Source organism: Echeneis naucrates, chromosome 11 (genome assembly GCF_900963305.1).
Source record: "Echeneis naucrates chromosome 11, fEcheNa1.1, whole genome shotgun sequence".
Classification (NCBI taxonomy): domain Eukaryota; kingdom Metazoa; phylum Chordata; class Actinopteri; order Carangiformes; family Echeneidae; genus Echeneis; species Echeneis naucrates.
This window is the reverse complement of record NC_042521.1, coordinates 2,613,149-2,638,231: the sequence shown is the minus strand read 5'-3', so window position 1 is coordinate 2,638,231 and position 25,083 is coordinate 2,613,149. Positions and strand designations below refer to the sequence as shown.

Sequence of the window (25,083 nt, the reverse complement as noted above, 5' to 3'; positions counted from 1 at the left end):
ATCTCTGCTGAGGAGCACTTATTGTTCCAACTCCAGGGATGTTTTCTTTCTCATTCATCTCGTCTCGCTGAGAGAGAAAGAAAATGTCAACCAGTAAGTATGAAGAGTGAGTGCTAACAACTGATGCCATTTCTAATTCAGAGCAGGACGTGTGTGGATGCAACAAGCGTTTGTCTGGTTGAGTCCAGGTAACGAATAACGTCGGCTCATTCACTGACCAATTCTTTTGATTAATCACAACTTAAAACTGAACGTAGGTGAGAAGAAGTCATGTACTGAGGGAAACGTGAGTATCGATACGTTAACCAACTCTAATCTCCCTCCTGTTGCTGGGAAGTTTACCATTTCATCCATGAGGAAACAGTAACTTATCTATTAATACAGTAACTGTATTTCATAATTATATTCACACAAACAAGTAGTTTAGAGTTGATTTGTAACTAAAAGCTCAGATTCTAACATCTACGGAGCCGTTGGATGAATTTCCAGGAAATGTTGTGCAGACTTTTATTGTCCATAGAGGACAAAGTTAATTTAATTTTGTTTCTCTTTTTGTTTAAATTCTTGCAAAACCAGTGACCTTGCCATCAGCCTTGTCTGCAGACCTACTGTCTGTTTAGTCCTAATTAACATACTAAACTACAAAGGTGAACATTTTATCGCTGGAACCAGAACATTTTAGTGTTGACATTTAGACTTTCCCTCCAGACATGTTTAAAATATGCAAAAATGCTCAATTATAAAGATTTGCTTTAACATGGTCCCCCCCCCCCCCCAAAAAAAAAAATAAATAAATAAATATTTTTATATATAGATAAAGATACACACAGAAAAGGCTCATCTATGGTTACATCCTGGATCAGACCTCGTGTTCCTGCCGTCGCTGCTGCTTATGAAATAAGCTCCTCAGACGGATTTCTGGGCTTCAGCCAGACTCAGTTCTGCCAGCAGCAGAATTATCAAACGTTCACACAGTTAGCATCTTTAGGCTGAAACAACATTAGAGGTTGAGCTGACAGGGTTTTAGGTTTGGGACCATTATGGTCAGTGATTACGTTAGAAACTCGTCTGCTGTGTAAAAAATACCTTGATAAGACAAGTTTTGGGTCTCCCAATCATATCCTCGGCCATGTCTGACACTTTAAGGATGCACTTAGGGGAGAATGGGCAGATTAATGAGGCTGCATCAGGGGAATAAATGAGCTGAGTCACTGCTAATGAAACGCTGCCAGTTTCACAGGAAGACGATGTCCAGCTGTGACGCTGTGAGCTGGAGTAGCATCAGGCAATAAACGGTGTTTGGACCAGAGACCTACATTTGGACCTGCTGCACACGATGAGTCACCTGAAGCAAAAAGCTTCATTTGTGCTCAAACCAATAATGAAATGGAAATTCAGTTGATGAGAATATTTTGACTTGAAGCTGGCAACACTTCATATATCTGTACAAGCGATTTAAACATCTCTCCTCAGAAATACAAAACAAAGAAATGTCACCATCATTAGGCTTATTTACTCTGAATTCTGTTTTTCCAAAGCGTGAAGTTCAAAAGAAATCAGCTCTAATGGATTTGTTCTAATTAATTTAAAGTAAATACATTCTATTTAAGCCTCATCTTTATCCACGTTTTCAGATCAGAAATGTCTCAAACATTCCTCATGCTTAGTTTACTGAGAACAAAAAAAATGAACTTGATCAGAGGGAGAGTTTGTAAATTGTTTCGCTCTACATTATAACTATTTGCAAATCAAAAGCAGTTGCTCTAATATCCATGTCAAAGCCGAACTGACTGATACTTTTCTGGGAAGCAGGAGAGTATTTCTGAAGCCGAATTTAGAGTCATGGAAGATGTAGTGCAACAGAACCCAGAAGTGCTTTTTTTAAAAAACCAGCACTTCTGATAATTGGATTACTTTGCAACCTGCAATTTCGGAGCCCAGACTTTTTTTTAACCCAGTCTTTAAAATACATTTGAATAATCAAAGTGAAAATCTCGAGCACAGCCACTGTTTGTGTTCGGCCTAAAAAAAAAAAAAAAAAAAAAGCAGTTTTGAGAGCTTCTCTGAACAAGAACGTCTTGAGGGTGTTTTTAGCAATTAGTTATTTTCAGTCACAGACTGGAAGCGCACTTTAAAACCATTTTCACACTTATACTCTTTGATAATGTTTTTTTTTTTTTTAAAAAAGGTTCTCATAACCATCAGCCATCAACTGTAATAACCTCAGGCCATCTGCCTCACAGCTCATTACAGTTTATCCGTCCTTGATGTTTCTCACCACGTCTGTCTGTGTCTGTCCATCATCGGCCGCAATTACTCTCCCACTGTGATGAAGAATTTATTGTACATAGATGCTGGTGATTTCTCAAATCAAACATCTATCATGGCATTATTTATTTATTTTTCTTCTGGAGAACAGCAGTCACCAAATTATCTTGATTTTTTTTTTTAACCTGTTTCACATGAAAAGCAGATTTTTATTTTTTTTTTCCTCTGATCACTTGTGGAGTCTCATTTTCTCTGCGGCCGTTTTTCTCAGCAGGACTCTGAGAAGTCTTCACTCATTGATTCAGCAGCCCACACTCTCTCGCTCTATCTCGCTCCCTTGATCTACCTCTCTACCTGCTTACACTAATCCCTCCATCTTGCCATTTCTTTTCTTTCCTGTTCTCACAATCACATCTCTCCTTCCATTTTACTTTTATTTTGGTAGATTTAGTCCTCAATCACTGGGAATCAGAGTGAAGTGGTTTGATTTGTGTCAGTGATAGCAGGTTAATATTCAGGTGAAAGTCCTTCTGACTTTAGCAGAGCTGTTAAATGTTACTGATATGAAATGGAGCAGAGTTGAAGCTGCTTGGACTCACCCTGTTTTTGAATGCTGGGTTGATTCCCTCAGCGTGGCAGCGTGTTTAAATTACTGCACAGGTGCCATTTCAGCATTAAGAGGAGTCACAGGTGTGTTTGATTTCAGTGATTCTGCCAATCAGCAGGCAGCTCTTCTTCCTTTAGTTTGATTGGTGGTGAACAAACCGGCTCACCGGCGCTCTCCTGCCACCTGCTGCAGGGTGAGATATATGGAAAAACCAATTCCTCCTCATCAAACCTGCATCCTTGAGACGGCTGTGAGACGGCACTGCGGAGACAAAGCTGATATCAACAAATCATCAGAAAACACTCTGTGTGATAGATATTTATTCACAGCGTGCTCAGAATATGCAGTAATATAACTCATCCGGCTTCAGATCTGCTGCAGAGTTAGTCCACATCCGTCAGAGGAGACTTGTGGGAGTCTCTTTCTGTCAAACTGCCAAAACGAGATCCCAACAGACGGGCAGATAGATAGAAGTAAAGACAATGGAAGAGCAGCTACACCAGCTTCAAATGTTTGTAGAGTCACGTCCTGCCACGTGGGGGACATTATGTTGTCGTACTGTGGCCTGCCGTTGTGTAGATGTTGTTTTAAACACATTAAGAATGATACAGCACGGAGCACGATGGAGCAACTTGATGTGAAACTTTGTTTTTTAATTAGGGAACACTCATTACCCAGAAAGCTTTAAGTCTCCAACACTTTAAAGCTAACAAGATCAAAGTGGTATTAGACATTAAGTGTGCGGGGACAAACATGTCCATGGGAAAAAAGCTTTGCCAATTAATGAGCTAATTGACTTTATAAGGAGGAAACTGATTTTCCTTGAACAAGAAGGATACTTAGAAGAAATGTAAACGTCGGATACTTCACAAAGAGCAGATAATCCGATTAAAAAATGGGATTGATTTTGCCGCAAAAATTTGCACACCAATGAGACAAAGCTGCCTTTTTGACAGTTGACAGATACCGTGACCACACGTGTTCCTTTTTTCACAGAAACGAAAGTTTATCCCCAAACCTGACAAACCCAGAGAAGAGAGAAAATGCTGGAAAATAAGTGTGTTAGTGGTGAATCTGACCTGACCCAGCAGCCAAATTCTTGCTTCGCTTTCTTTCTGAACACAACTCAAAGCTTTTGAACCTCGACACTGACCTTTAAAACTGCAGAGGCGAGTTAAAAGCAATACCGCCGTCCCATCTCCCAAGTGCTGGTGCTCACCAACACCTTGGAAAAGAAGCAGTTATTATGATTCTCTCTCCCTGGATCGATAGATCCCATCTATTGTGTTTGATTACTTTTGTCAGCAGCGGCATGCTCGGTGTGTTAAAGGTGTCCCTTCCGCTGCGTCAGACGACCTGTTGTGTTTAAGGTGTTTTCCTTGTCATGGAGGGCCCATTAATCTGTCCGGCCCCTTCCATCTCATTTCAGATTGAGCCTCTGCATTGAAACACACCTCTCCAACGCCACAATCAGTCCATTTTTTACGAATCGGACAGGTCGTGTTGACGCATCATCGCTCAAGGGTTCGTCAAACTCAAACGTGAAACAGCAGCTGATATCTCAGCTGTGACTGATACCTGATGTCGCCGGATGGAGAACATAAATCTGGTAATGTGCAGCCTCTCTACAGTAGCTGTGGCCCTGCGGTTTCATCATCCGCGCTGTTCAACATTTAATACGATCGTACATCACACGACAGTCTGATCCAAACTGCTCGTGATGTCCGACCGGCTCCTCGCTCACTTTATATCTTTGTCAGAAGTGGAGCTGAGCAGGGACCAGGATGAACTTAACTATACGGGTAATTAACCGCCACGGTTAACAAATGCTTGCTGACAGTGGACGTGTCTCATCTCTTCCGCTGAGGAGCAGAAACGAATGTAAAGGAATATACTGACATCCCCAGAACAGGAATCCGAACATTAAGTTCACATCTACCACAACGGGAAGGAAGTCTGAGATCGTTTAACAGCTCCGGACGCACCATCGTAGACAGTCGTGGCTTTAAGAGGGCAACGACAACAACGACAACAACAACAACAAAAAACTTTTTGCATTTGCAGTAATCATTATTTTGCTGCTGCCACAGAGCACCCAAAGGCCTCATCTCTGCTCCCTTCACGCTGAGCAGATCTGACACCATCACACTGAGTGATTTCAGTATCTCCCACATTTTAAACAGGCAGCAGCCGTCCTGCGTTCAGGTCTGGTTTGTGTGGAAAAAAAAAAAGGCATTTTCCAACATGCGGCTCTGATGCAGGTTCCATTATTGATGAATGACTCGGGATGTTTTTTTCCACTGACTTTTTTGTTTTTCCCACCGCAAAAAGCACAGCAGATTCTGACCTTGGTCAGTGCTAAAAGATGGCAGCAATAGATGGACCAAACAAACAGAAAAGTTGGAGAAAGTCAGCAGCAGTTCATGAGTGAAGATTTGTTGGATGTTGGTTCCTGTTGCTTAGGAGCAAAAATCAATTTAGGAAGCTGGATCAGCCGAAAGAGGCACTTGAAGTTACTGCATCACATTTCTACATGGAGATATTCCATTTCGTCACGACACTGAGCAAAATAATTACTGAACAACTTGTTGTTTTAAGGACTTTCATGGTGGATCTTCTTCTTCACGAACAGATTATCGGTCACCTTGTAACTGTGAAAGTGCAAATCACTGTGGCCAGCGACTAAATAGCTGCCGTTTAGTTTCTCTTTATGGCTAATTGTGTACAGATTAAACAAATAACGTACAGTTGGATTTCTAAAAGTTAGGACAGAGCCAGGATAGATTTAATTAGAATTAAGTGATGCTAATCTCCTTCTGGCTTGAAATTGAATATTTAAATTTGCAATAATTGATTAAAAACTTGAAGTTTATACAGTTCACACATCGAGCTGCATTAGCATTCAGTCACAGAGTTGTTTGTGACTGTGGAGCTTCAGAGTCATTGCAGGTAGAAACATGCTGATTATAGCTGGAGAAAGAAGAAATGTTATTCCCAAAGTGTCAAAGTCTTTTTCGAAGCTGAAAGATTTCTGAAAAATTTACTTGGTTATGTTTCTGTTTGGATTTAAGAGGTCTCCGGTGTGCTGCTACGTCCTCTCTTCGGGCTTCACAAGCAAGAACCACCAAAAGCTGCCGTCAGTTTGGTTTACATTTTATTTGACAAGACAATGATTTGTAAAACATGTACAATAGGTTTCCCAAAAAGCATACAAAATGATGACTGATCTGTGATAAAGCAAAGATAAGAAGATGCAAATGAAAGAAAAGCAAATTGATAAACACTAAAATATGACTTCATCCCCAGTGTTATTGTTGGTTTTTTTTATTTTTTTTTTAGCTTTGCCTTCATCACTGTCAAACCCGTCCTGTGTTTGTGTGCTTCCCCTTTTTCATCATCTGTTCTACTGTCAGACAAGAAATGTGAGAATTGAAAAGCTAAAAATAACATAAAGAAGGCACGTCTGGCTCCGTGATGAAAAGCTGTGATGACAATGCATGAATGAGAAAGAATGAGGAGAGAGGGAGAGAGGGGGGGGGGGTGAAAAGGAAAAGAGGGCAGATGAAGGAGAGGATCGGGACTGAGCAGCATTGTGTTTCTGGCGTTGGTGGGGCGGACCCAGAGCTAATCCACATCAAGTCGCTGCACTTCCTCAGACTTGGCTTGTGCTCGTTGGGTGCAAACACAACATGTAAACTAAGTTTGGGCTCCGTCTGGACAGCTGCTGGAGATGTTCAGACACCTCAGATTGAATATAAGGTTCTGGGTAAAACTCAATGATCCCCCAAATGAGAAACTCATAACTATACGCGTGCTGAGTCATTGGTCTCTGATGTAATGGCTCCCAATGATTGTCTTTCTCCTCTCTGCTCAATCTATCAGCGGCGGCCCGCCGGCGAACACATTAAACACATTAATCCACAGGAAACTAAATATTCATTCATTTGGGGAAATTAATTTACAGACAAAAAGAAGAAAAGCGTTCCATTCAGTCCCCTTTTATGACGGGCTGTAAAACACATTGACTGTGATTGTCTGACACTGCAGCGTATAAGTGAGCCAAAAAGCCAAACTCTTGTCACCGTGATGCTAACTCGCTCTTCTCGCAAAGCAAGCAAACAGCTTTTTCCGATGCAGCATGCAGACATTCCCTTTAATCAAAAGAAGACACACGAAGGAAACTTTTACTCTTGTGGAAGTTTGTATTTATCCGGCATCTGTGAGGAGTCTCAGTCCTGTTAGTCCCTCTGGGATGAATCGGTTCAGTTAGCATGCTGGGGAAAGTGGGACTACATCTACGTGGACAACAGAAATATTACCGCATGATTGTCGTACATCTTCCTGTCTGCGATGGATCTGCTTTATCGGGCCACCTATGTGTCCCTCCTCCGGTTTCTACCTCCACCTGCCTCCACCTTTAAACGTTTCCAAATCACCAGTTTATCTACCGCCTCTCTCAACTTAAATTGGACTTGTGCTTGTGGTGTGAGTGACTGTGACAGATGCATTGAGAAGGATATTTAAAAAACAAAAGCCAAAGAAAACTGCTTTTGACATTCAAAAATGTTTTCACAAATGAAACAGATGATTCCGCAGACAGCCTTGGGAAAAGTGTTTCAACAAGCCACCGATCATGCCATGCAGAGTAATATGAACAAGGAGTAAAATCCACACCATTTCATTTTTTCAATATATATTCAAATAAAATATTTCAGTATTAAGTGACAACCTCAGCGAACCTGTGAAAAGTAAAATCGTAATATACACTTTGTTTTTTTTTTGTTCGTTTTTCTGAAATCCCTCAGTTTGATTTTGACATTTAACAAACTTCCATCCCCGTACAGAGGCACCGATAACACCGACACTGGTTTATTTTTATGTGTACACATTTCACCAACAATATATTATTAATCAATGTTATCAATACTATTTACATCGTTTATAATTTGGTACCATCTGACATCTATGACCACCAATTTTTGATTCAGCTAGTTTTAGTTGTTCATCTTTTTTTTTTTTTTTTTTTTTGCTTTCAAGTTGACAATCAGCTAAAATGCAAAATGCATAATTTCTACACAAGTGAAATGTCCCACATGTATCAGCGCGTGGCCATTTTAGTCTGGTAAAATGGCTGTAATGGCAGTATTCTTCTGATATATGCAGAGCACTTTCTCGCTTTGAAGATACATTCCTCATTTCTCAGCCTTGAGAGTGGACTTTATAACAGGACTGAATACAAACATTGGCGTTTTTGTGTTTGTGTTTGTGTTGTGTATATGTGTGTGCGTGTGCTTTGCTGTCTCTCCAACCCACAGCCTCACCACATTTCGCAATTAACAACCACAAATAAGAATCATGGAATCTTAATCACGTAAAGTTGCCATGTTACCGAGATCCAAAACAATGTCACGTCCCCTTCATTAGTGCTAACAAGCAGCCCGCCGCGCCGACAGTTGCTGCAGTCCAGAGACAGATGAGGCCCTTTGACAACATAATAAACTGGAATGTTTTCTTTTGCAGCCTGGACAAGACTCAGAAAAGGCTGGATTTGAATTTTGAACTTTAATAGGAGTCAATTAACAAGTGAAACACTTTCAGCTCAACATCTTGAGTGATAACTCGAACCCACCTGGACGGCCAGACGGTCAACCTCTGGACTTCCTGGGAATAAATTCAGCTGTATGTAATTCAGAGACAACCAACCACGGAGAATGAGCACTATGATAGAATTTCAAAGGTGGTGTGTTTTTGTTTTTTTTTTTTTTTTGTTTTTTTTGCTTTTCTCAACAGTACAAAGCTGCAACAAGAGTCGGATGTTGTATCTGCATTTAGAGAGGAAAAGAAATTCAAATCACTTTCCACGGCTGTAAACAGAAGAGCCCAGGACGGGCAGCCTCACACGAAACAATAATTCTGCGATGGGGATGTCGTGTGTTCATGGCACAAGATGTTGCATATTATATTTTATACAGATCCACAATTTTTTGGTGGAAATTTGGATTTGCAAGCATACACAGGCAGAGCGCTGTGCTAATTAGCTGAAGGGAGTGTTCCAGTTCACATACATTTCAACACCTCTCAACCACGTGATTAACATACTACAAAGGCCTGCCTCAATGTCGGCAGCACACAGGCCATGTCAGTGGCTCTCTGGCTCGTGAGATATCATGAACAACTGAGTGTGCATCTTAAAATAATCGATATTTGATGTTTGATTTCGGTTTTTCTCAAACGAATATGTTTAAAACTCCTCAAAAAAAAACAAACATAAAACACTTCATACTGATTCTTTTCCAAGTGGCTCCTCTACCAGACGTGAATACGATGCTAAAAAACTCAGATGCAAAAGTGATTGTGTGTAAGTTAGAACTTGAAAATAATAATAATAAAAAAAAGTAGAAAGGAAACAGGAAATGTGTGCTCGCCTTTTGCTTCTCATGCAAATTTAGGTGACCTGGAAGTTGCCCCATAAGCCCGTGACGCGGTGCTGCGGTTCGCCATGGCTACACAAACATGGCGGGAGATACAAAGCTCTCGCCGCGAGAGATGTTGGCGGCCGGTGGCTCGTGATTGGATGGATCCAAGTTGTGGTCCGTGAGTTCGTTGACGTTGTCGTATTTGGCCGAATCGTCCAGGACTGGAGGGGCGCCGCCGTTCAAGGCACCGGTGGTCTCGTCATCCAGGTTCTGCAGGTGTGAACACAGTCAGGTTTGTTATGGGTGAGTTTTTTCAGGATGCACATGAATATCAGTTTGGACTCATCAGTAACTCTGTTTCTCACATTTATGAAAGGATTCGGGGGTTTGAGTGAAATCTGGGAGGAAGAAACTGTTTCCTCCAGCTGGACTGGCAGACCGACTCTGGCACAGCACACGGGCAGATGCTAAACATTAGCTCGCTCAAGATGGCGACCAAGAAGAGACACGTGGAGGCGAGCCAACTCACAGCAGTGTCTCACTGTCAAGTTCAACATAAATGTGCCCGCAGCTCCAGCAGAGTCGGCCTCCATCTGGCGTCACAAGGTCACAACACACGGTTTGTGTACATCTGGTTGCCGTCATGTGTGGTAGCAACCTCTGGGATAACTCTTTGAGGGAGGGGGGGGGGTTGTGTGTCTGACTAGCTTGACTATGTGTGTGGCGGTGCCAACATGAAGTGGGTCACTGCGATGTGTTTCCAGGGTGAGATGGATGAGCGGGAGAGGAGTACAACCTCTGCTGCTTCCATGGTGACATCAGTGTTTGTCCTCAGGGGGCCACCGTACATGACAAGAGGAACACAGAGGTTTGTTTCATCTCACGTCACGTTAGTTTCCCTTCAAACTGAATAATTTCAAGACAAACAGCTGAATAGCGTTCACGACTGGTGCGAAGCAGAATCTCCACGATGCTCCTGGAAGAAACTGTGCAGCTGTCCAAACTGATACGGAGTCCACTGCAGCTGAATGTTGGTCATGTCAATGAGGGTGTGTGTGTGTGTGTGTGTGTGTGTGTGAGCGTCACCGTGACAGGCTCCCTCCCTGTGGGCTCGTAGTAAACCTCTCCTGGGCTGAGAGGTGCTGTCTCTGTGGCCGTGGGTGGCCCTGACGACTTGTTCAGCTACATGCACACAAAGCACATGGACACCGGCAGCACAACAAAAGACAAAACACAAAAAATAAAATGTAACCGACTGGAGCAGAGAGCAGCACCGAACACTGCACGGAAAGAAGTACGTGTCAGAGGTGAGGTGAGAAACAAAGGAAAAAACAAAACAAAGACAGAAGACTTCCTGTAAACGGCCCTGTCTCTGTTTACACAATAAAAAATCTGGGTTTAAATGAGTCAGTCTCACATGCTGAGATGAACATTAGCTAACACAAACATTAGTCAACACAAACGTCCTTTTATTGTGTCACTCATAAAAACATCACGTATTAAAGTCTCGGCTAATTCCGAACATACTGTGAAGGATTTGATCACATTCGACCTTCAACCATTTATTGTACTGTCAAAACAAAACTGGCAGCAAACAGCGAATGAATCAAACAGGATGTAAACAAACTGGATAAATTATTATCCAAGCCGTTTTCTGTTAACAAGACTGAGGTTTCCTGCAGCGAGAGATTATTAATGTCTAAAATAACCGCTGGCTTTCAAAATGAAATGATTGTTAATGCTAATGTGGCTTAAGTGTTCTTCTCGTGGTCCCACACCAACACCTGCTTTCAAACATTTAAATAAAGGCCATTTTTTCTGACCTGGTTATCGGAGCTGTTAGATAAACTGGACTGGAGTGAGATTTTGATTTGACCACTGAAAAAAACTTGAGCCAAGGCTGAAACATTCAAAGTTTTAATGCTCCGTCGCTCAAACTGTCTGTCTCAAAGAGAAGATGCTCATTTTGGACAAAACATGTCAAATTACTTTCCACATTTCACAAACGGTGCTTTCAAAGACGCCGTGTTGTCGTAGCAGAATAAATCATTCGCCGTCGAACCCCGTGAACTCCATTTCAGACGTCTTTTAAAACATCGAATCAACATAAATTTTAGTTTTAGTATCATTACATAATGCGCTACAAGCACAACAGAATGTGATCGAAAGATGGAATAAAATAAGTGACGGCGGGAGGAGAGGAGCCCTCTAATGGAGCTCTTTACAAACCAAGCTAATTATTTTGACACACATAAGCCAAGTCAGATCTCCAATCAATAGCCATTAGCCCCATTATGACTTCCCAAATGGACTGCGTGTGTGTCCTTGTGTGTGTGTGTTTGTGTGTACAATATAATCACAGTGACAATAAAGATTGATCTGAAGCCATGTTGGTCACTCACCATCTCAGTTGAGCTGCTCGCCTTCACCGGGGGAGGGGGCTTGTGTTTGGGAGGGCCCCTGTTTGGATGAAACACAAAGATAATGTAATATCGATTGCTGCTTCGTTAAGATGCCAGATTTCTTTGTGTTCAGCTCCAAAGCAACTTGGGGAACTGCTCAAATATTGAACTCGTACATTGTTTCACTCAGCAGTGAGAAAAGGATTTCTAATTAAAGTTGGGCGCCGTGGCTAAAATACTTTTACACCAGAGGTCAGGAGCTGATTTGCTCGTGGCAGAAACATTGTTTTTAGGAAAAAGAGAGCAGAAGCACTTCACCTGCCTACAGGGACCGCAGCAGAGGTGGTGCTGGTGAATATGTGGATATGTGAAATATTTCATTTCAGTCTCAGGAAAGAGATTCAGCTTGTAAATTTAATTTGTTTTCTTTTGTACAAACAAGCTTTTGAAGGTGCCATTACTTAGAGGGGAGGGAACCCACAATCGCAGCCTCCCCCACAAATGGCTGTTTATATGGCTGTTAACACCGATGCCTTTGCAAACTAGCTCTGAGATGAAGCAAAATCAGGATTCAGTGGGAGTCTTCAGTCACTGCTGGACTGAAGCTGCAGCCTCCGAGGCTGAAACACACAGCCGACAGTGACGCACTGCAGTTCTTCAATCAGTCTGCAGACTCCGATATTAAAGCGTCCGACTTTCCAGCAGAAATAAACACCTTCACGAGCTGGCACACAAAATGTTTTTGGTCTCTATACGGAGGGTCAACTGTTATCGAACCTGTTTACTGCTAATGTTTCAATTAGCCATCAGCAAGATGGCAACAACGGAGCTGCCAACGAAGCTGCTCTTCAGAAACCTGATGGGGACGTCCATCTATGTTTACATTTCATAAAATTCACTGACTGATTAAAATCCCTGGCTGCACGGTGGCTCCAAGTTTTGCTGGCATGAGAGGAGGGACACCACCAAAGGACGGCGCTAACAGGAGCTACTGAGCTCAGTGAAGCCGCCGTGGTCGCTTCATTGATAGTAAATTGGTGTTTAAAGATTTAACACCTTTTCTCAAAGTGGATGCTTTAATATTCACATCTCGCTGCTGATCACACACCATCATCTATTAGTCATATTTTCCGTCCTAATGTGGACTGCACGCTGCTTCTCTCGTGTTTTTCTTTCCTACGTACGTCACAGACCTGGAGAACCTTTAACATGCAGGCTGTAGGCACCGGGGATCGAACCACTGACCTTCTGATGTGTTGACAAACTGCTCCACTTCCTACTGAGTGGGCCACAGAAGGAAACAAGCACCGCTGGAGGCCTAAAGATTTGTCTGGACTGCCTCACTGATCATTGCATTCACTATGACTCTGAACTTTGCAATTTTAATTTCTAGTTATTTCTGTTTCGGAAATCCTAATAAATGCAGCATTCATGTACTGTTACACTGCTGCAAGTGGCTGATCACACGAGAATCAACAACATACACGAGAATCTGATTAACCTCTGACTCAGCAAGCAGGCAGGAAATAATGTCTGTTAACGTGCTGCTGTTCTGCAGGGGAGATTCAGAAAATCACCTCTTAAACTCTGAGTTAGGGCAGGGGAAGGTTTAGTAAAGCACTATTTACAGCTTCAGCTCCAGAGGTTGAATGGGGAGCTGATGACGGAGCATTTTGAGAATTAAAAAACTCCAGACAGTCTCGCGCTATAAACTTCAGGTCAGGATTTGCCACTGATCCACCTCTGCAGGGTCTCCACATGACATGTAATACGTTTTAATGAGCTTTAGTCCCGCAGGGGGAGATTAATTTTGCTTGTGAGGTTAAATAAACGATGAAGTAGATGTGGGACTGCTAATGAAGACTCACTCTCCGTCTTCCTGACGCTTGCGGATGAAGAAGATGGTGCCAATGATGATGCCGATGAAGGCGAGGACGCCCAAGATCCCACCGATCACGGCGCCTGATGAAGGGCCGGGAGTGGTTTCTCTCCTCTCCTCTTGAATGGATGAGAGAAAGAGAGAAGGGGGGGGGAGGGAGAGAGGGATAATTTATTATCAGTTCATTTAAATTTCAAATGACTGCTCTCGGTGCTTTAATGTAACGCTCACTTGCAATATTTGTATTTTTATGTGTTTCTGCCACTGAAGTTGGTGCGAGAGAAAATAGTCTGTTGCTGTGCGAGCGAGCAATATTTCATTATTTACTGTAGCTGAGCAAGCAAACCACGTAAAACAAGCACCGAGCACACGCTGAATGGGACGAGAATAAAGTGAGCAACCGTGGAGAAATCCCCGGAGGAAATGTGATGCAAAGCTCTGCCTTGACGTGGCGTTGAAGCACAGCCGGCGTAAGAAAGAAGGAATCAGTGTGAAAGGAAAGCGGCCCTCTGTTGGACTCTAACGCACACGAAGGCCATCGATCGCCACAGTGCAGCTCTGCATTAGCTGAAACTGACGCTGACCTCCACATCTCCCTTCAATGAAGACCTTGTTTACGACTTCTGGAGAGCGGTGAGGCATCTAAATCGACTGTAAAAGCTTCTCATTACGGCATTGCTTTCAGTTAGAAGACAAAAAGAGCTGACTGACAAACAAAAACAGTTGTGTGCTGTCGCAGGATATATGAAGGATTTTGGCAGGAACAACAGAAGCACTGTTTATGAATTGATTTCATCATGAACACTAAAGTTAGAGCACTTCCCTGAGTTTGATACGGGGATGATAAAAGGATAATTACCCCTATGATTTCCACTCATTTAGCTCAAGCTGATGTTTCTATGAGCATTTACTTAAAACGCAGCCAAATGTTGGTCTCTGCCGCTGCAAGGAGAAAAAAAGACTGTACCGTAATTGCAGCAGTTGTTTGTGTAAATTACAGCCCTTGAACTGCGATGAAATGCAGTCACAAGTGTTTAAAAACACATTTGCATCCATCAAAAAAACACCCTCCACCTGAACTGTACTGAGGAGGCTCCAAAACCTGACGGACAACAAAACGTGTGCTTCTCGTGTGATCGTCACAGATCACATAATGCTCGGCTGCATTTCCTCCTCCGTGACAGCAGGTGGCATTCTGCCCCAAGCTTATAGAGCCATCAAAGAGATGGATGGACGGATGGACGGATGGATGGAATGAATATGAGGTAAAGGGAGAACAAACGGAGGGAGTCCAAAGGAAAGAGTGATGATGCCGAGGATGAGGAGATGAGCAGAGCAAACAGGATGAATACACAACGATGCCAAAGCAGAGACAGATGGAGGGATGAGGGAGTGAAAGAGAGGATGACAACAGCTTTTCATCACAGCTGGAAATGCACACACACACACACACACATACATAAACAAAGCATAGGAATGGAAGCAGTGCCTTTCATGTGTGAATGTCAGCGTTGAAGGCTCATTTGATAAAGTTTGCAGTGATGTTGATGGTTGACGAAATAAAAAGGCAGAAGAAGGTGAAACATGCTGCAGATTAAAAAAAAAAACAAAACACAGATGTGTGTGGTCAATGAACGGACGTGAAGGTAAACTAGAGGCAAGATGGAGAGCTGGAATATTGAGTTTCTCTGAGGGCAGATGCTAAACTGGTGTTAATAATCTCAGAGCACATGCTCACACCTTTCCCGCTCAGAAGCCCCCCTGAGCAGACATAACGGATCAGGCATGATTCCCATAAAACACACCTGCTTTTCTAACTGCGGGCGAAGCACACCGCACCGATAACTGCTTTCCCATCCATCTACTTTTATCTGCAGGTTAAAGATGGGCAGGAAAAAAAAAGCCTGAATGGAATGAAAAATGTCATCCAGACTTTCAATATAATTTTTTTAAAACTTGGAAAAGTTGGCTTCCTCATTCGGATTATACACAACAACTTTCCTGATAAATGATGTCATTACTGGACTGGAGCCAAAGTAAACAATTAAAAGGGCATGAATGCCAGATGGATTTACATAAACATATGATTTTATTATGAACAAAACCAGTGAAGATGCGTGAAATAAAGCCGGGCTGTCCTCTGAATGGAGCTCAGGGTCGGCAAGAAGAGCACAAACCGTCCGACTCATTTAAACATAAAGCGCTCCGGTCGCTCTGAGGCCGCTTGCCAACAGGTTTGAAAAAGACACAGCCTCATCAGAGTCTTAAGTCTGTCTTATATCTGAGCTGTCCACTTATTGGATCACAGTGGAAACCGGGGATTTGAACACAGCACCTGCTTCCCTGTGAGGCGACAGTCCTGCAGCCCGAAGCTGTTCCTGATTTATTCAGTTTGTAGTATCTCTGGCGATCTTCCAAGAGTTTTTCCCTCACCAATATCTACGCTGACTTCAACCCCACAAGGCAAATTAGTGACTTGGGAAATCAGGCGATATAAACAAAATTGGACTTGACTCGGAGTCAGTGTCTCGGACGTAGTGGCACGGCTGTGGTTCTGGGTCTGTTGTTACTGGCCCTCAAATATTATTGTACGTGCACAAGTGTGTTAAACCGCCGCTGTCGACTGTTAACGCTGACTGATTGCTGCTCAGATCTGTTGTAGTGCCTCCGTGGTTCAGCCTTTAATTAACTCCCATACACTGTCAGGTGGAAAGCATCAATGAAATGTTGTCAGCTGATGTTAACCTGAAGCGACACAGAGGTGCCGTAAGGGATTGTGTCCATATTGTGGAACTCTCAGCGCTGACAGGAAGTAGTGGGTGGTCTGATTTTCACACGGCTGCATCGCAATCAACATCCCGCTTTCCCTTTTTCCAAGAGGTTTGGTTTTCTCACCCTGAACAACTTCAACAGCGGCCTCCTTGCTACGACGACAATCCCTCCGCAGCCTCAAAAACACCACAACACAACTTTTCAGATCTCCCACAGGCAGGCTGCTTTAGCGATGAGTCAGCACGCCCTTTGACCCGAACACGCAGCTGTCTGTTGCAACACACACAAACCTCACACTCACCTCCATTTAATAGATTCCATCTTTATTTAAGATGCAGCTTGATTTCCTCGTCAGTGAGTCAGCGACTGTTGTTGGGAGAGTGGCAGAATATTCATGAACTATCAAACATTTAACCTGCTGAATCAGTAGCCCAGACTTCACGGTGTAACATTGCTTTTCAGATAAATCATGAAAAAAATAATAATAATTAAAAAAAAAAACCCAAAGCTGAGTGAGTGGGAATGTGCCGGGACGGACGCACTACAGCAGACCTTCACTGCAGCTTAGCTTCTGTCAATTTCTCACTCCATCACTTTGTAGCAGAACATCCCAAATCTACAGACAAAATGCTATTATCTGAGTGACACTCAAGTGGTGAGAAATTGGTACTGTATCACATACAATTTAAATGAAATTGAAACAACAATCTCCGTCTAAAGCGCTCCGATGCTCTCTCATATCAAAACATTCTGGTGTGTGGGCTGTATTAGCCATCAGAGAAAAGCACCGTGCCTCAGGCCTGCACTTAACCACCTCTCCCTGAAACACAGCATGGATTAAAAAAATAAAAGACGCTTTTTTTTTTTCACATTAAATGCAGCTTGCACAAAAGCACAATTTCACACTGATTCACAAAGTTGCTTGTACGATCAGGAATTTTCTCTTTTACATCCAAACTGAGCAGAATTTATGATGCCTGAGATTGAACCAGACCCGAAGGAACAAAACAAGGTGACCTGAACTCGCCACCGTTTGTCGGACAGGCGTGAAATAAATGCTTCTCCTCATCATCATGTATAACTAAAAGGTATCTGCACTGCATTTGATGCTGCCGATGAAGGAAGAGTGCTCATCATATTAAAAGATAATATCTTCAGTCTCTGTGTTTAACTTTTGAGCTGTCGGGCGAGTCAATGAGAGTTTGCATCAGACAAAGAGATCAGTCAAAGAACTCATGACTCAGATTAATATTTACATGACGGCGGGCAGAAAGCAGGTGAGTCGGACCCAATTTCCAATTCCTGTGAAACAAAACCACCACAGAATATCTGGCTGCCAGATGGAGAAAATTGGAATAACAATTTCTCTGTCATGTTAGATCTTTTTCCCAAAGAATCTGATCAAAGATCCAGTCTGAAACTTTCCTCTAATGTTCGCTGGGTGGAATAAAAATCATCTTGATGTGGAGATGTGCAGTCTCCTTGAACATCAGGCTGCAGAGTACTCTTGTTATTTCTAATGTCTTTTCTCGTAAGCGAGTCAGGAGTGAGAGTTCACGGCTGTCGATGAATACGTCAGCTCCTCTCTGACCGAGGTGTCAGAAATATATTTGCAGATGGAGCGCATCGGTGCGACTGACTCACAGGTGAGCAGATTCCTGCGAGCTCGCTGAGGATGAAGGTGAAGGACTGGGAGCAGCAGAAGGGAGTCGGGAGCGAGCTTGCAGAATGTAGCTTTAATAGACCTCTTTAAATCCAAGCATCATTGCAAGCAAAGAGACAAGTAGAATTAATAACATCAGTGCCGCTTTACGTCAATTTGGCCATAAATATAAGAAACTACAGATGTGCTTTTATCCAAAGTGACCTACAACAGGGACATCACTAAAACGCCAGTGCATTAAGTACAACCTCTATTTAATAACCATGACGTCACTTTGAGCAACCTGGCTGGAATTCAGAGCCCCATTTGCTTTTGCATTACAGCAGCTGCTTCTGTTCTTCCCATCCAACGTTTGCTGAGTTGGAAATCAAGCTGTCTGTTGTGAAAAAAGACTTCTCGGCTCCACTTGACTCTACCTGGTCCCGGTCATCGGACTCTGCAGCCCTGAGGGAGACGGGCTGTGGCTACATGTGTCAAGGCAGAGGAGGAGCCACGAGGTCCAAACTCTGTAGTGTAGTTTAGCTGCGACAGGCCGCAGTCGCAACAATGACCACCGAATTCATGCTGGAGAGGAGTGAGGACTGAGCCTGCTGTTGTTGTTCACCCGTCCATAAAATGCCATTTGGAAAAGTGAGCATTTTCAAATTCACAGCCGACTGAGCGGCAGCCTCAGACTTTCTGAGGTCACATTGTTGTTTTTGACAAATATTTCTCCAGACGTCCATGAGAGTGAAGAGAAGTTGTGCTATAAACCGCTGAACCTACGTGCCTGAAATCTAATAGGACACGGGGCTGCGATGCAACATGACAGGATATGAATGAGCGATTCGATGCAGCGCAAAACAAAATTCACGCACTTCCTTTCATTCTACCTTCTTCTTTTCCTGAACACAACATACAAATACAGTTAGCCTATCTATAAATAGCATCCCTTCCGTGTCGGAGGGAAACAGGAGGGAGGAGAAGAGAAGGATCTGAGGCTCTGAGGTTAGGACGTACGTTAGCAAGAAACGGAGAGAAATCAAAGGTGGCGAGGAAAGCGTGAAGGTGGAGAGCGAATCGAGCAGGACTGAAGTTTGCAGACGTGGAGATGTAAACTAAGGAGGAAAGGTGGCAGCAAGGAGGGGGTGATGGGAGCGTTGGTGGCCTGCGGAAAATTGGAGGAGATTTTTAAAGGTCTAAACTCTCCTGAGGGAGGCCATGAGTGACAGTGGAACAACAACCGCCTTTCTTTCTCCGTCTCACATAAATCCTCCTCCCTGCTTCGCGCTTATTCCATAACCTTCATCATGTTTTTTCCTGTCGCACGGCAGCAGACGGTTTTTCTGCATTTTGAGGACATCCTCAGCCTTTTCTCTCGACCCTCTCACGCTTGTCCTTTGGCTCCTCATCAGACTGCTGCACTCTACACGTCTATACGCCTCCAGTAAAGACACACTCTCTCAATCACTTCGTTTTTTCCTTTTCACAGCCAGTCTGTCGCCTTCTATCGCAGGCTGTTGCTCACTTGCTCTCTGCTGGTGTGCCGACATGAAAAATGCCCATGCTGTTTTGTCCTCCTTTTACAAAAACACCTGTATTTCCCAGTTGCCTGCCCCCCCTCCAAACACTGACTCACAAACATCAACATTGGATTGCCTCTCGCATTTACAGATTAAATAGATAAACTAAGAGACGTCCGCAAACACACACACAGACAACACAAATCCAGAAATACAACATGTAGCCACCATGCACTGAAGAGACCAGTAAAATTATGAGAGTGCAGAAATTACTGCAATCAGCGAACATTTATGACGAATAAAAAAGGAATGATTATCATCTTAGCGGCTAAAGCTTCTTTATTCCTTCAGAAAGACACTTCAAGCGAAGAGAGCTGGAGAGAGAGAGAGCAGAGAAAAACGAAATTACAGAGCTCGATGAAGATCAGCATAATTGATTGCATTAAAGAGGATTATTTGTATAACCTGCGAAAACGGCACAGGTCCCCTGAAGGGAATATCTCCGTTCTGAGGGTTAAATATGTAATTTCAGCAAACAAAATGAAATGACTACATTATTATCCAGAGGCTGTAGATGACTTTTTCTTTTTTTTGTCAACCTTAAGTCCAGTTTGAGGATGTCTAGTGAGTGTAAGCCTTGACACCAGTGTGGGCTGTCGCCACACGTGCAACAGACAAGCTAAAACTAAACCTAAAGATGTCGATGCCCAAATTTTAGCTACAGCATCACACCAAAAAGTGGTGTTTGGGGATAATGCACATCATCAGGGAGAAGTTACAGACAACCCAAAGCCAGAATGCCTCAGAGAGAAACACCTTGATCTGCAGAGAGGGTTGATTCTCTGAAGCGCATTCCCGTGATGAGTGTATGCAAACTTCTGACCACAACTGTCTATGAACAGCATGTTCAGGTCGTTCTGTTCAACCTTCAGACGCGACGCACTGAAGACTAAAATGTTGTTTCTGTATGTTCTGATCACTGGAAAGGAAAGTTAGCTCAGAGGCATGAAGACCAAATGTAAAAGTAAAACAAACTTTTTAACAGTTGAACCAAAAAAACTGGGAGTAAAAGTCAGTGTTTCGTAGGAAATGAGAAATGTTTGATCAAATAAAAGAAAAGTCTTTGACCTTGAGAGCTGCAGAGTTCTGCAGAGCTGCAGGTCTCTGACTTTCCTCCATCTGTATGAAGCAGAAAAGCTGAATGCTGCTTCTCGATATTGTGTTTCTGACTCTGGGATCTGAGCCGGCCGACCTGAGGGCTGCTTCATGCAGCAGCAGCACATCAGAAATGTGTTTTGGCCCGAAACCATCCAGTTCTATATAAGCCAGCATCAGCGCTGTGGACTCTGGAGTCCTTTGATGGACAGGAAGCCACTGTGAAGATCTGCAGAGATCTGATTCGCTGTCTCGGCCTCAGCGAGGACTGGATGAGTGGCGGCGGCAGCGGCCGTCACCTGCGGCCATGTGATCGATTTTCTACAACTAGAAACAAAAAAATATACTGAGCAAAGTGTTTCTGCTGATTATCTGTAGGATGGTGAGTCTGAACACTCCAGAGGTCTGAGCAATCATCTTCTTGTGACCCCGTAGTTCAGGGAGGTCGGGACGAGTTTTAGAATCATAACGTTGGAGGACTTAATGCTTTACCATGGAGCTGCAACAGCAAAGCGTCCTTTGAGCTCCTGCAGCTTCAGAGCCCCCCCCCCCCCCCCCCCGACCAGAGATCCAGTTGTTTAGTGCCCTTCATGGTTTGCTCAAGACCATTTTAAAAATAATAATAATCCGCAGTAAATCACATTATCCCGGTCGCAGGCTGTCCACGCAGCCACAGCCAGTGAGAACCTCCCCTCCTCTCTGTCTCTGCAGGAAAAGGGAAAAAGTTTGATCAAACACTCCAGCTGCAGCACAAAGCGGCTTTCTAACAGAAACCGTCTTAATGATCGAACACGTCCATGCTAAATGTCAGGATTTTTTTGTTTTTTTAAGCTGCCTTGATTGACCTACAGACGGACTCTCCGCGGCTGATTGAAGATATTCTGAGTAACTCCCTTCAAGTGCCTGAAAGAGAGGGTTGAAATTTCCATCTAATGTTTGGAGAACAATTCTGAAACAAAAGAAAATGAGGACGAGAGAAGGATGAGAGCCAGGAATGATTTGCCCGTTGAGGATGTATCAGATCATGACGCCGCAGACGAGGAGAAGTGGGGAAAGGGCGAGAATCATAAATAATTTCAAGGCCGCTCCATCACGGTGCACACTGTGTAATTAGCCTTCCGAGACGAGACACCCACGGCTATTTCAGTTGCACTTCTCAAACACACACAAGTACGCAAAAACACGTGTGTGTCCCTGTTAGAGGAGCAGGTTTGATAGTATCTTTAAAATCCCATCGCACAGTGCGGCTGACACTCACAAACACACACACACACACACACACAAGCTCAAACACAGCATGACCTTTCAGAATAAATCTGCCTATCAGTGCTCGCTGTGTTTGTGCGACAGATATCTTTGGATATGCAACACTTCACAGTCTTATCTGCAGCCAGAGATCCCCTTTTATTTTCTGACGGCTCTGTGTGTGAGCTTCTCTCCGTCCTTTCTCCCCATATGTCTCTGCCCACTTAACAGATTAAAGTGCACACATAGCGCACACAAACAAACACACACGCTGCCGTACATGTGCAGACACATTCAGTGGCCTGCTTCCCCAAATAACGTCGAGGGGTAAAGCGAAGGGGGAGTGAAATGGCAATGCTCTCTAAATGATCCAGAGCAAATGAGTTTATCTCACAGACAGACAGCCCCCAAACCATTCAGGATCAAACTAGGTCATACACGGGGAGGGGGGGGCAGTGTGGATGAGAAAAGAGTGCGAAAACACAAATAAGGGAGGAGAAAACAGCAACATAAAGACAGAGGAATTAGAAAAAGAAGAGAGGAGGAGTGAGGACCCCGGCTGGATTTGCCTCCTCTCTTCTCTTCGTCCCAACACTGGAGCTGACATTCTGAGCTGTCCCCTCTCTTAAAGGAGCTCATCAGCCACCTAGTCAAACGACATCAAATCACTCAGAGGAGCAAAGGAGCCTTTTCAGGCCACGACGTGCTCAGTCTGGAGTGGGAAATCTGCCCACTGAATCGTTTCTTTGTGGGGCTGCTTCAGCAGGACACAGTGTGCGTACAGTGCAGTGCCACAGTTTTGTGTCTACCTGTACCGGGAATCACATTTTCATTCCACTGGACAGATAAAGCCATGAAGGTAACTGTGAGCTGTGCCGGCCCCCTCAACACACATCAAACAGGCGTCAATTAGCAATCAATTATAATTAGACTGAACACAGATGCATTCAGGAATAAGCTGTTTTTAAATCTGAGAAATGTTCATTATCACTTAGGAAGCCAAGGTCACTTAATCACACTGAAGCAGATCTGAAGCTTGGGGTTTGACAAGTTGGACCAAAATGAGGTTTTATTGATTGAAGAAAAAAAAAACAAAACAACAACACACTCAAATGACTAATTGATGAAATCAAAATAGTCTGCTCTGATCAATGAGCCTCTGCAGCTCCACTCAGGACTTTCTCTTTCATCGGTTTTTGTGCTGCTCTCATGTGTGTCCCCAAACGCTTTTGCCAGGCACAAATCCATGGAAATCCAATGAGGAGCCAGCTCCAAAGTTTATTCTTGACTTTGGAAACAGACGAGTGCTCACAGTCACTTTAGCTTTTGTTCTGAAGCTTCGTCCCCTTTCTCAACGAAATCACACAATCTTACAGTCAACAGTAAAAAACATTCACCCTTCTTTGATTTTGATTTGAAGTTTTGGTCCGCATGAGAAGATTTAAATAAATGTCGCCATTTTCAGAACCAAAAACAATCTGGTTTTAAATCTCCTCTAGGAGGCTTTTCGCTGATCCCCTATTTGTGACATCACAACGTCGCAGAAGTGCTGACGGCTTGTTTTAAGGTTCATACTTTCAGACTATCAATGCAGCAGCTGGACCTGCTTTATTATCAAAAGACATTTATGAAACGTGGAACCTTTAATTTTCTGGGGAAATATGGAAAGAAAACAAATTGCAGTGTTATTTAAAGCTCTTCGTTTTTCTGTGCTTTAACTTGACGTCTGTGATGTTTGTTTTTCTTTTTTTTACCATAAACCTGGTTCTTCTGAATGACTCAGCGTGTCACCTTTTCAGACCAACAGGCTGCACAGTTTTTTCCAGCCTTGTCTCTGACAGTTAGAACCGGAAAATGTTCATTACCTTCTGTCCAAGCCACCTCTCTGTATTTTGCTCCTTATTCTGTATCTCCACTTACACTATGAGGTGTGACTGTGCTGTGGAAGTTATATCAGCGATATCTTCAATTAAGTTATAATGGATTTCTGAAGAAAGCTGATAGAATAGAAAGTGGAGGCAGAAAAAAATACAAAGCTTCTGTGTTTAAATAAGTTAGAGGAGAGATGGAGATTGGATTTCATTATCAGCTGTTGAAAAGGTGCAATTATCAGCAAATAGCAGCCAATCTAATTTAATTATCAGCCAATCTGCTCAGATATTGAAAAGGTTACCTACTGCAGAGAGCTTATTTTAACTTTTTATTAAGTATTATTACAAATAATTCTATTTAGATTTCTATCCTGTATTTTCACAACCTGTACCAGGTTTCATTTTGTTTTGAAAACTCAGATCTCACGCCAACGTCCTCTTCCAACATCTCTCTAGTTTTTTTTTCCTTTTTATGTTCAGAGGATGTTTGTCTTTGTTTGCCTGGATAGCTCAGCCAGGGTCAGGAACTATTGTGGTTAGGAGCCTGTAAACACCCTCTGAGACACTCTTTCTGCTTTTGAGCAAATAAACAAAAATATGCATAAAAGCGCAGTGAAAGTCAGACTACAACCAGAAGAACTGCCTTGTGGTTTTTATTTTTCTGTCCAGCGAGCTGCAGTGCAGTGGCCTCGATGATGTTTCTGCCAGTCCAAAAAATTTGGGGTCACGACAGCTTGTGAAGTTTTAAACACGGATGTTGCTGCAGAGAAGAGTTGAATCCTAAAATGTGGACGCACGCGACACAGAGTCAGCTCGTGGATCTGCCCTGCTCTGCCTGTCGGTCACATGTTAGCCCCGCCCCCTAACCCAACCCCTGCGTTGTGGTCGATCATCATCGACCACAACGTGAACATGAACGTTCGCTGAGCTGAAAAAATCAAGTAAGAAGAAGGGCCATTTTCCCATAGACTTCAACACACACACACAGGTTTAAGGCACTTGAGTGTCAACTAAAAGGTAAATGTCAATGATTTTTTTTTTTTTTTTTTTTTTGGGTTGGGAACAAAATGAAAGGAACTTCAAATCCCTAAAAGCAAAATAAACATGAGCTCTCTTCAAAATGTTGGAGATTATTCTGCATTCTGGTGGTGAAGATGGAATAAAATCCTCTCCTTGTCAAATTGCTAATGAAGAGCTCAGACCTCAGCCGCATTGAGGATCTGACTCTGTTTGCCAACCGCACATCCATCCGCTTCGCCCTTTTTTGCTTTTTAACCTGGCAGGAGTGCAAAAGAACTCAGGA

At 43.2% G+C, this 25,083-nt stretch overlaps 1 protein-coding gene across 1 annotated transcript in view; it reads right to left on the bottom strand.

Moving 5' to 3' along the window:
- Window positions 1-7,839: 7,839 nt before the first annotated feature.
- Window positions 7,840-25,083, bottom strand: part of pvrl2l (PVR cell adhesion molecule related 2 like) — a 221,845-nt gene continuing 204,601 nt past the window's right edge. Inside the window, exons 7-10 of the mRNA XM_029513717.1 lie at window positions 13,562-13,691; window positions 11,694-11,751; window positions 10,378-10,473; window positions 7,840-9,561 (exon numbers count right to left, since the gene is read on the bottom strand). Of these exons, the coding sequence (XP_029369577.1) occupies window positions 9,379-9,561; window positions 10,378-10,473; window positions 11,694-11,751; window positions 13,562-13,691 (467 nt within the window). The 3' untranslated portion in view covers window positions 7,840-9,378. The remainder of the gene's footprint in view (window positions 9,562-10,377; window positions 10,474-11,693; window positions 11,752-13,561; window positions 13,692-25,083) is intronic.